Source organism: Anthonomus grandis, chromosome 10 (genome assembly GCF_022605725.1).
Source record: "Anthonomus grandis grandis chromosome 10, icAntGran1.3, whole genome shotgun sequence".
NCBI classification, from domain to species: Eukaryota; Metazoa; Arthropoda; class Insecta; order Coleoptera; family Curculionidae; genus Anthonomus; species Anthonomus grandis.
The window spans coordinates 29,183,365-29,195,779 of record NC_065555.1 but is presented as its reverse complement, the minus strand read 5'-3'; the positions used below and the strand labels follow the sequence as shown (position 1 = coordinate 29,195,779).

The 12,415-nt window shown below is 30.6% G+C and overlaps 1 protein-coding gene across 2 annotated transcripts in view; it reads left to right on the top strand.

Annotated features, from left to right (window-relative positions):
- Positions 1-12,415, top strand: part of LOC126740856 (intermembrane lipid transfer protein Vps13D) — a 261,585-nt gene that overhangs the window by 143,192 nt on the left and 105,978 nt on the right. For both annotated transcript variants that reach the window (XM_050447025.1, XM_050447023.1), the window contains exons 30-34: positions 2,780-3,015; positions 3,738-3,912; positions 3,976-4,530; positions 9,980-10,175; positions 10,287-10,461. In XM_050447025.1, coding sequence (XP_050302982.1) covers positions 2,780-3,015; positions 3,738-3,912; positions 3,976-4,530; positions 9,980-10,175; positions 10,287-10,461 — 1,337 coding nt within the window. The remainder of the gene's footprint in view (positions 1-2,779; positions 3,016-3,737; positions 3,913-3,975; positions 4,531-9,979; positions 10,176-10,286; positions 10,462-12,415) is intronic.

The window sequence follows — 12,415 nt, the reverse complement described above, 5'->3', positions numbered from 1 at the left end:
AAAAAATTTACTACATCAGCAGAAAATCCAAAATAATAAAGTTCTGCTAATTAGCATTTCGTGACTTATAGTATCGAAGGCTCTACTAAAATCTAACAACCCAAAACATGTTATTTTTTTTTCTTCATTTTTTCTGATTTCATTAAGAAGGTTAATCAAACTGTTAGAAGTTCTTTCTAAAACCTGCCTGGTATTCAGGAATTAAAGAATGTAATTTAATATATGCCCAAATTTGTTGATGAATATATTTTTACAATATTTTGGATACTAACGGCAATATACTTCTAGGCCTGAGGCCTTTGGATTACTGATCTTTGCTAAGGGTTTTATAATTGCCTTTTTCCAGATTGTAGGATAAAAATTTTGTAAAATGTAACTGTTCATAATATTAAGTAATGGCTTTAAACAAAAAGGAATACAAAGATGTAAATCTTCTAAAGAAAAAACGTCTTCACAAATTGCATTAGAGTGAATGGTTTTTACAATTTTAAGTAAAGTTGACTGATCCATTAAAGTAAATTTTAATTCATATTTGATCTTGTCATGTTTATGTGATTTATAAAATTGTATTTTCTTATTAGATGTTGTATTAGCTGTATTACTAAAATTTGTAAAATAGTTATTAATAGCCGATGAATCAGAAAACATATCAGGAAGATCAGAATCCTTGTTACGTCTGAGATTTAAATTATTTGCGTCCCTCTAAAATTCTTTGCCGTGTTTTTGAGACATTAAATTAAAGTAAGTAATTTTTTTCCCTAGCAATGCCATATTTTGTGTAATTTCTTATTTGTCTAATATTGCAAGCGTGCGTCAGTTCTTTGTTTTAAATATTTACGGTGGGCTTTATGCTTTATCCCTTTCCTTCATGAGCAATTTGATATTATTGGTAATCCACAGCGTAAATGGTTTATCCCGTATATTTCTAATTAAAAGAGTCGCATGCCTGTTTATTAAATACACTATATTTTTATTGAAAATTTCAATTTTCTTATCTATATTAGGTGCGTAATAAATTTGATCCCAATTTAATTGACTTGCATCCAAAAGTAACTGATTTAAATCTATATTTTTGTAATTTATATATTCTATTCGTTTAATGCTAATATTATTCATAGGAAAATCTAATGCTGAAAATACCATATTATGGTCAGCTATATTTTTTTATATATAGAGCCCGATTTTTTTATTATGGCGGTTTGATTAGTTACTATTAGATCAATAATACTTGAAGTGTTTGTGGTAAAATTATGTCTTGTAGACTCAGTAATGACTTGCTTTAAATTAAAAATATCAAGTAACTGTTGGAGTTTGATTTTTGCCTTAAAAAATCAATATTGAAATCTCCCACACATATTACCTGGTCATAGCAAGGAATAGTTAAACCAAATAATTGCTTCATCCAATCAATAAAATGATTAATATTAGAGGATGGTGGACGATAAATAGTAATGAACAAAATTGACTTCATGTTAAATTTAATACTAGCATACTCAAATTCATTCGACGCAATGTTAAAATCAATAGTTTCAAATTTTAATTTACTTTTTATATAGATTCCCACACCACCCCCTCTTCCAGCTCGATCTCGCATGACAAACCTGTAACCTGGTATTCTAAAAGAATTATTGTCATCATTCGATGTTAACCATGTTTCTGATATCGTAGTTATAATCAAGAATATAATGAGTAAATTCGTCAAAACCAGTTTTCACTAAGCGGATGTAGAGTGTGCCACAATAAAATCTCCTGCAACCCTCGCATATTTTTGAATAATCAATTTATTCTGTCGATTATCCTCCATTACCCCAAAAAACCCACCCAACCCCACGCATGTCCACCCAATCCACCCGCAAAAACATTTCACTTGTAAGGCCAAAATTCAATTCTAACAAAATTAAGGTACACTTCATTACACAGTCTTTACGACTCCTCAAGCAATGTAAAAGTGCTGAGAAAAAAAAAGTCATAGTGTTACGTGTATCGATGGGTTAGCCCAATTAAAAAATGTGTATATAGTACATACGTAAACCTAATTTTATACCCCAATAACAATATTTTAATACCGCAAAAAATATATTAATTTCTTTTAACCACAAAAAACCATAAATTATAAATTTCGATAAATCATCTTAACGCAAACACCTTCCTATACATTAGACGATTTATACTGTTTTATTATAATATTTTTAAAGAAAAAGCAACCCCTTTGTGTGTATTATATACTGACAGGCATGTTATTGGTCCGAAATTGCTTGGAATATTAGGATCGCCATTCTTGAACAGATAGTGCTTCTGTAAAATAATGTGCCAAACTTAGGAAGCATGCCGGAAGATTCTTGAGCCAAAAACTGTGTAGTCGATCTGGACCTCCAACATTATTATTAATATTAAATAAATAAATTAGGACTTAAAAATGAACTTGGTTAACAATTATTATGAATTGCAGATAATTTTTAAATAAAGTTAGAAATTACACTAAAATCTGAATGCTCTTTTGTAAGTGCCTTGTCTAAAATAATATAATGGTGTGGTGTTTTAGTGCAACTTAGATTCAGTATATTTCAATAGATGGCTTCTCGCAAATCTTTTATTTCTCATCATTAAGCAAATTTAATAAAACGCCCAATATTTATTTTTGTATTGTTGATAGTCACTATAAAGCTACTAAGGCCCTGTAAATTATTAGTTGCTGCAATTACCCTCATAAACCTACAAACAAAAAGTATGTATACAATAATAATTTCTAAAAGATTAAGAGTGTAACATAATTTTTTAGGTTGCCACTAATATAACGGTATGCTCTCTAACAGTGGTCCTCGTAAAACCCGACAGAGATATAGCGAAAGCCAACATATCAAATGTGGAAGTTACTGTCAAGATTGAAGGACTGCAGAAGGAAGTAAAAGGCATATTAGGGTCCATGTCACTTCTGGATTTGACATTGCATGGACAGATTTACAAGGAACGTTTTTTGACTTCGGGAAAGGAAGCGTTGCAGTTCAAATATATAAGGTAAAAAAAAGAAAAATACTTATACTAGAAATTAAAAAAAAATATATCATCAAGGGGTGTCTGACTGCCTATAATTTTAAAGGTACTCAAGATAGTTTTTTCAATATTTTTTGGAACTGGAACTGAGACTCTAGGATTTTCATTTTACCTTAATCTACGACTCCACTGCAAGTGTCGACTAGTTCTTTACTAAACTTGTATGAATTCTATTATTTTATTTTTAATAATCATTTTAATAATTTTTAATAAGACATTTGCCACCGTAATTGGTCTACAGTAGTTTATTGTTTGTTTATCATCTTATTTATGTATTGGAATTACTTTGCCAGTCTTCAAAACAGCTGGAAAAGGATTCTTTGATTATTATTGCATTAAATATGTTTTTGTTGAGTGTTATTATTGGAGTATTTCTTGTAATGCTAAAATATCTATGTTATCATAAACTGTTGCAGAATGCTTTTTTCACATTTATAATTCCCAGCTATTTGTGTCTGTAGTATCTCTTAATTATATAGAACTTGAAGAGTCTTTAAAGTAATAATTTTGTGAGAATGAGTAGGATTATTAGTTCTTGTTTCTATTAACGATTTTATTATTTTATTTATCTTTAAATATTATTTTTAAATTCAATAATGTTCAGTATGAAAGTTTTAACGCAGTTCTTCAATTATCAATTAGATTATTTTTTATTCAAGTGATTTGTTAAATCTCGTTGCTTTTAGACATCCACCAGATGGCAAAAAAGACTACGACACCCAGCTAACATTAGATATGGCATCGGTTATGTACGTGCACACAAAAAGATTTGTGGCAGAATTACAGGCATTCTTCAATAAGTTCGTCGAGCGACAGGAAACTGTTTTAAAAGGATTGCAAGCTGCTACAAGCGGAAAACTGGTAAATATCTCTTTTGCCATAACACATTAATAAGATTTTTTTAAAGTAAAATATCGCTTGCAGGTATCTAGTGAACCGTTACGTCTCTCGCTGATTCTCAAAGCCAAATCTCCAATAATACTACTGCCCTTAAGCTCCAAATCTTCCAGTTTGGTCATAATAGATTTAGGAAAGCTTTTGGTGACCAATAAGTTTCGGTTTTCCGGAGAAGAAGGCACTATAAGTACTCTAGCGGATCCAGAAACGCAAAAAAAGTGTCTCTTGGAAGTCATGCAAATTGAACTGGAAAATATGGATCTTTACACCGGTGTTAAAGATAGCGAGCTCACTCCAACAAAGTCCAATGATAGCTTCAAGTTTGGTTCTTGTCTTATAATGCGAAAAGGACCTTCCTTGCTAACGAAAAAGTTTGAGTTAAAATTACAATATGAGAGGAATCTCCACAAGGACTTTTGCCATATTGTTCCTGACAGTAGCATATATGGTCATTTATCCACATTGGACTGTGCACTAGATATTCATCAGTATAAACTGATTAGAGGGCTGTTAATTTATAACTTAGGTGAGGATACAGAGAGAATTTATCCGTCAGTATCAACAGGCCGTGCTCCAGTAGAGGTAAGTGAGGTTCAAAGAATATTTGGTTTATTTTACACGTTATACAGGGTGTTTCAAATTCGATCCTCAACATGGAGATTTTGGAATTAATAAGAGATATGAAGATGGTTAAATTGGCGCAAAGTTGAGAATTTTTGAGCTTAAAAATATGCCGTTTATAAAAATTGAAAATTCCGAATAGTTCTGAAAAAATACCAAATTTTGAAAAGACGATTTTATTTTTTTCTGAGCTTATTTCTTATGCGATTTTAAAACAATTTACACTTTTGTTTTGCCACTTTTTTCATGCTACATGATGGAGTTTTTAGATTTTTAATACGACCTTAAAAAGTCCTTGGTATATCTTGACCCTCGAAAACCATTCCTATAATTATTTTGAGCCGGACTATTATAGCTATTTGGAGAATTTTGAAACCCTCGGCCGCGAGAAAATCCTCTATTATAACCCCGTGAGTTATTATTACCTCTACCTCTCATAATATGGAAAAGTCGCGAATTACCATCTTGCCTAGTAACCTCCTCATCTTTAGCGCTGCAAATAGCGTCACCTAACTTAATATAATTCCGAGCTTTTATAATTGTGTGTAATTCTGTGTTTTGTAGGCCGTTTGCGAATGCGTTAATGGCAAGTTTTTCATTAATTGGAGTTAAAAGCGCTACAGCCCCGTCATTACCCTCCGATTGAGCAACAGTCAAATCAAGCAGTAGATTCTCAATTTTTCTACCAAATTCTTCGATAGACTTATTACCTTGCCTAACATTACTCAATTGGACGGATAATGCCGCAGCAGACTTTTTAGTTAGAAAATTGGTTTTTAAAGTAGGTACTAACAACTCGTTAGACTCGTAAGATCGTTGGAGTCGTATTTTAGCATTAGCTGTTAATCTAGTTTTAAGAACATAATTAGTTAAATATTGTTTTGCATTAGCCTCCAGCAGTGAGTCATATAACTCGATGCCATCAATTAACATTTTAGTCGTATTTTCTGTGCCATCCATTACTACCATCCATTACTAAAGGGATGCAGCGGTTCTCAAATAAAACTTTTCCCCCATGATTTCGACTCTTTCCAGACAATCAGAATTGGCTTCCTCTGAATATGGATTTAAATTATCTGAACTACTTTCTGCCTTTTCTGTTTGTTCAGCTAGAGCCGTTTTTAATCTACTTTGTAATATTTTATCGATGGCGGAAAAATAAGACTCGATACCCTCAATATATTTTTTAGCCTCAGAAATTACCTCTTCTTTATGATTAACACTATTAAATTTATCTCTTATGTTCACAAATTCTATACTAAAATTATTAACTATGTCTAACTTACCCCTATTATATTTAACATTATCACGCCTATCTAATGGATCCTTATTCAAGTTCCTATAAAATACTTTAAGCTCGTCCAAAAGGTACCTCAGCTCCTGAGTCTCCATGCATCTCTCATCCCTCGGTGCGTATTAGCGGCTTTTTGCCTCACTAATGCGTTTCCACGATGCTGGCTCCGGTATGGATACAACCAGTTGAAGTTCGCATGTTGTGACCGCTCTTCGGAATCGGTCTAATGTCGTCAAAATGGCACTTATACACGCTCTTGGCTTAGAGCTATTTCTCTCCGTATTTTCTGCTCTAAAGATTTATTATATCTGTTCCAGCAGAAATAAATTATGATAAAAATCGCCAATATCAGCACTCCTAGGCCTAAAATATCTTTGAGTGACCATGACGCGGCTTTTGCGATACTGGGGTTGTTGGTTAGGCCTCCACTGTTACCCGCTTGGGCAATAATTACCTCTTCTTTTGAATATTCGGTTCCAATGATATCCACCAAATATCTTCTTCGGCACTAACACTTATACACATTTACAAAATTACTTTAATCTAATTTACTTATTATTTACCACTACTATAATAACGCCAACTGGCAGGATCGCCATGTGATGTTGGGAAAAGATTCATCGTAAATCGAAGGCGTTAGAGTGGTTTTTACTATACATTTATTAGCATCCTACTTACAACTGCCTTACGTCTACAATAATCCTAAACTAGTAACCTTAACTACGCAGCGTCTACGTGCTGTTTTCTATGTAATAAGAATAATATAAATTATAAATATAAAGTTTCCTTTTTAATGGTCATATCACAAGTAATATTTTAATTTTTAAAAACCTGAATTCTTGAAAAAACTAAATGTGTCGCAGTAGGGCGTGCATAAACTGAAAATATTTAAACTGCCAATAAATATTACACGTTAGACAGAAATACTAGCAATGCAATACCGTAGTAGTACAAACACATTACTTCAGAGTTACACCTTTATTGCTTGAAGTAATTTTCCATTTTATTTTACAAAATTACTCTAAATGCTTGGAAGACACAAAATTACGCAAAATTCCTGGAAAATATTTTTTTTAAATCCCTAAAAATATTAAAAATTTCCTTTCAAATATTTGAAATAATATAGAAAATTAATCCAATTTTCTATAAAACCTAAAGAATGACGTTAAATGTCTGTAAGTCATAAAAAAACACTCAAAAAACCTGAAAAAAAAACAAAAACATGCTGAAAACGCAATAGCATTAAATTAAATAAAAACCTAAAATTAAATAAAAACATTGTATTCCAATAATATACATATATTGTATATACGTGCAAATTAAAAGAACTCGTCCATCATCTAAAAGAGACCTACGTAAGTAGAGAAAAAATAAAACCTCCAAGTCTTGGTCTGAAAACATCTTATATACAGGGTGTTTGGCGGAGGGTTAGCCAAACTTGGTGGGCATATAGATAGGCTCAGATAGAAGGTATTTTCTTAATAAACTTGTGTTCTAAAAGTCTCGGGTTTTTTTTATATTATTGATTTTGTGTTATTTTCAGGATTTTCAAAAAATTATGCCTTTTGACATCTTTAAATTTTTTCAGCATATTTTTCACGTTTTCTTTTACATTTGTATTTAGTCTATAATTTTGAAATAAATACATAAAATTTACAAAAATATTTTTTTTTTACTTTTTTTCCTTTAAATTCATGAATTGTGGCAAGTTAGTCGGCTTTGTGTTACACATCGTATATCATTGAAAAGAGTATTAACCGGAAATGTTTTTAAAACTACCTGAACATCTTGATAGATTTTAGTATTTTTTTTGCGTCAAGTTAAAGTTACCTTTCATAACTTTTTTTGCTACTTGTATTAACTTTTTGAGTTCAAAACGAATTATTTCGGTATTATTTGTACTTGATATTGATTTTTTTAGATTCAGGATACATTACAGACTAAATACAAATGTAAAAGAAAACGTGAAAAATATGCTGAAAAAACTTCAAAAAGATGTCAAAAGGCATAATTTTTTGAAAATCCTAAATATAACACAAAATCAATGATATAAAAAAACCCGAGACTTTTAGAACACAAGTTTATTAAGAAAATATCTTCTATCTGAGCCTATCTATGTATATGCCCACCAAGTTTGGCTAACCCTCCGCCAAACACCCTGTATACAACAAACAAAAAATTGTTTTAGTATAGGGTTTTATTGTAATTAAGTGTGTTTTTCTGTTTATTGTAAGTCTGATGCTTTATTAGCGAAACATGTAACCTTCTTGACGTATATATAGGATGTTTTAAGACCGAGACTTGGAGTTTTAATTTTTTCTCTATATACCTGCAAGACATTGAAAAATTACCGTAAAATCTTAAAATACAACAAAATTTTATTACAAATGTTTCGAATAATATAAAAATACTCAAAAAGTCTGGAAACTGTTAAAAGTTTTTTAAAAAATTCTGAAATTAAAAATTGAAAACCAAAACCTATTTTAAAACATTAAAATTAAAAGAAAAATTATTTAAAATACTTGGAAGATGTGGCAAATGATCCTAAGGTCTGGGAATAAAATTATATTTTATTCATATGTCAAGAATATTGTAAGGATGTTCGAAAAATATAAAAAAATCCAAAAATGTTTTAAATTTCAAAATTTTTGGAATTAAAAATTGGAAACAAAAACTTTAAAATTTTAAAATTCTGACTTCAAAAACTGAAAAGAAAAACATATTTTAAGCCATTCAAATTCAAAGGTCAATTTTTTGAAATAATAATATATATAATATAATTTCCCGAAATTGTCGGGGATATTCGATCCGAATGCATTTATTATTTCTGTTAAAAATACCAATTTGTAAATGTACTTTCATCATATTATCCATATTATCTTTATAATAAATTTTAATCATATCTTGCTTTTCTTAATTCGTAAAAAATCATAATTGCTTAATTTTTTAATAAAATAACTGTCAGTTTGTACAATATTTAAAACATGTGATACTTATGACTTATGACAGCATATTGTCTTTTAATTTAACACAGCCTACTGCGGCAAATTTAGTTTTTTTCCAAAAATTCTGGTTTTCACAAAAAATAAATATTACTTATGATACATTTTTACAAAAGTAATTTTAAAGAGATTTTAAAAATCTAAAAATTCAATATGGTGGCCATAAGAGAAAACAGAGTTTCAAAATTTCTTATTTTTTTGAATATCTTCGCAACCATTCGGAATTTTCAATATTTATAAACGACGTATTGTTAAGCTCAAAAATTCTCAACTTTGCCCCAATTTAACCATCTTCGTATCTCTTAAAGATTCCGAGATCCCCATGTTGAGGGTCGAATTTGAAACACAATATTATCCCAAATTCAATGTTCTCAATATAAAATATGAAATAAATTAATAAATGGTAAAAGGAACTAATTTCACTTACATTAGTAGAAGTCAAATTTCAGTTATTAGGTATATAAAAGTGGGACCACTTCCTCAATGTGATCCGCACAAATCCATCGTCGATCCCTATCGGTTTCCTGAAATCCGACCCGACTGCGCCAATTAACTTAATTGAATAAATCTTTTCCTTATTAAAAAATAAAATTTTAAAATTAAGTTATAATAGAGGAAAAATATTACAAATAGTACTCCTATGTTTTGCAGAGGAGTCCTCCTCAAGAAAAGTTGTTACATTATATTATGGAGAACTACAATATTATATAATTGTTCAATTACTAAACAAAGTCGTCAACAAAAAATGTTTAAAGAGCTTTCTCTTCAGATAACTGACGTTTAAAAAAAAAACCTTTATTGTTTTTTGTTTATCGTTTATGTTTTGTTTCGCTGCTTTAACTTAAAATTAGAAGAGAAAAAAAAATGAAAACTCCAAGTCTCAGTCTCAAAATGGACATTTTGAGACTGAGACTTGGAGTTTTCATTTTTTTTCTCTAGTTACGTAGGTCTCTTTGAGATAATGGACGAGTTCTTTTAATTTAAAATTAGAAAACTGAATTAAACCCCGTAAGAAGCAAAATATATTAAGGAAAAGTGCTGACTATCGGGAATTTAAATCATAAGCTTTTTATTTAAGTACATAAAATTAAAAGGAAACTTTTTCTATTTTTAGACTGAACATCAAGAGGAATGGATTTTATCTTCTATAAAGTTAGACATGCAAAATGTGTCTTTGCGTCTAGTCAAAAGTCATTCATACCATTCACCCCTCACCTGCATCAACTTTATCAAATCCCATTTAACCGTTGAGACTTTTAGTAACTTAAGTCAGGACGTGGATTTGGTTTCGCAAGAAATTTTAGTCGTCGGTAAGAAAAATTTATAAAATATTGGGAGATTTAAGGAAATATTAACAATAATGTTTATAATGTAAACTCAACTAAGTTATACTCATATACAACTGAAAATTTCACTTTTAGATACCAGATTCCATGGATTAGAGACTGAACAAATGCAAGTAAAATGCAACGTTTTCACAAACATTTTGCAGCCAATCAAAAACTTGACAGATAGTAAGGACCTTGTTCAGGCTGAGATCCATTCCAGAAGGCGACAGGATCATACAAAAGTCACTATTTTATTGAATAATATGAGGTAAGTAGAGGAATTTGAGTTTTTTAAATCTAGTTCTGTATGTCGGATTTGAAATTGGTATGATTGAATATCTATTTGTGGGGTTCAGAGCAACACCTTCTTAAGAACTAAGGAATCTGGGCTGAAATAAAAATTGTCGTGACGTCATCACATGTAGGTTGGTAGAAAATGCCATAAGAGATCTGAAGAGAGCATTTAGCAGTAACTCTGCGAAATATTGAGCATAACAATCAAGCGGCGAGACGTACGTCAACTCTAGTTGGGTGATTGTGTTTTGTGACGATGCGCTCGCCACGTCACCACGCATCACGTGTTTTCATTCTGATTGTTTATAACAGTTTATTATTCGCCGGTTCGGTTTGAAATTAAAGAAAATACCAATTTTAATCAATTTTCTTACCAAAAGTTCATGTTTTTAGTTTCCTCAAAAACGCCGTGTGGTGGAAACAAAAATGGCTGCGAGCCATTCCGCGAAATGATTTAGTGTCTAATAAAAACACTAAAGTTTGTATATTTTATTTTGCTCCTGGGTGCATTATATGGATAAATTCCAAGCAGGATCCTGTTACAGGTAGGATTATTTCAGTCACTTTGAAAAAACCTCGCTTGAAGAAAAATGCCATACCAACCATTTTTCCAAATTGTCTTTATTACTGTTATTATAAAATCTATTATTATATAGAAGTAGAGATGAAAAATCTAAGCAACTAGAGTAGCAACAATTTCTTAAAGGGGGGAGGAGCAACATTAGAAGAATAAGTAAGGAAGATTACCTTGCTTTTAAAAAGGAGAGTTGCTTTGAGACTTTTAAGGAATGTTTAAAAGTATTCAATTTTCATATTAAAGAAGGATGGTTTTCAGTAAAGGGTTATCAATAACAAACACAAATTCTGAAAACACTATTAAAAATTTGACGTTTAAGCTAGAATATACCCCTGCTCCTATAATGATATGGGCAATTGTTATATATTCAAATTTTAAAGCTAGAGTCATTTTTATATGGTCAATCTGTTTGTGTTTCAATTTATGATTCAAAATCACCATTTAAAACAAATACTTTGAGTCAACTAGAAAGCATTATAGACACAATTGAAAACACAATGATATCATTCCCTTTGATCTTACATAATAACCTAGCCACCGGGTTTCCAACAACTAATACTAGTGGTGACACCGAAGATGACACATTGGTTTGAAAGATTTGATTGACAAGCCTAATTCAAATCAACTTGAATCCGAAAAACAAAAAAATTTTAAAATTTGTTTCTGATATTCTTTTAAATCTTAAAGGCTCAGTTGAATTTACAGATACTCTAAACTGTATTTCAGAACAATTGACTTTGCTTAATGCTTCAAAAGAAAGGTATAGGTACTCGCCCAGTACAATTGTCTTATGCTCCATTTTATTTACTATTAGCCCTCATTCATACAAATATTTAAGAAATCATGCTCCTATTACTTTACCACATCCTAAAATTATCAAATCTATTTGTAATAAATTTTTGACTGATCCACATATTGATGAAAGAAATTGTTTTTTAATTTATGCTCGAAATATTCATCAATATTTAAAAGAAAAAGGCAAATATGTTGTGTTGCTGTTTGATGAAATTCACATTGAGCCTTATTTAGATTACAAAGCTGGCAATACAGTAGGAACAGCAGTAAATAATCATAATTTAGTAAAATCTGCAGTGGAGTTTATGGCAACCAGCCTATGCTTAAGCCTTAAAGAAGTTATTCATATATGTCCTGTGTCTGTGATAAATTCTAAAATGTTATATAACTTTATAAAAACAATAGTAGAAAATTTGAAAGAGATTAGTGACATAGTTTTTTGTGTAGTAAGTGATAATAATGCAGTAAACAGTAAAGCAATGAGCAATTTTTCACCCATTTATCAGTTAAGTATGGTTTTCCCAGATCCTATTGACCCCATAAGGCCTCTTTTTTA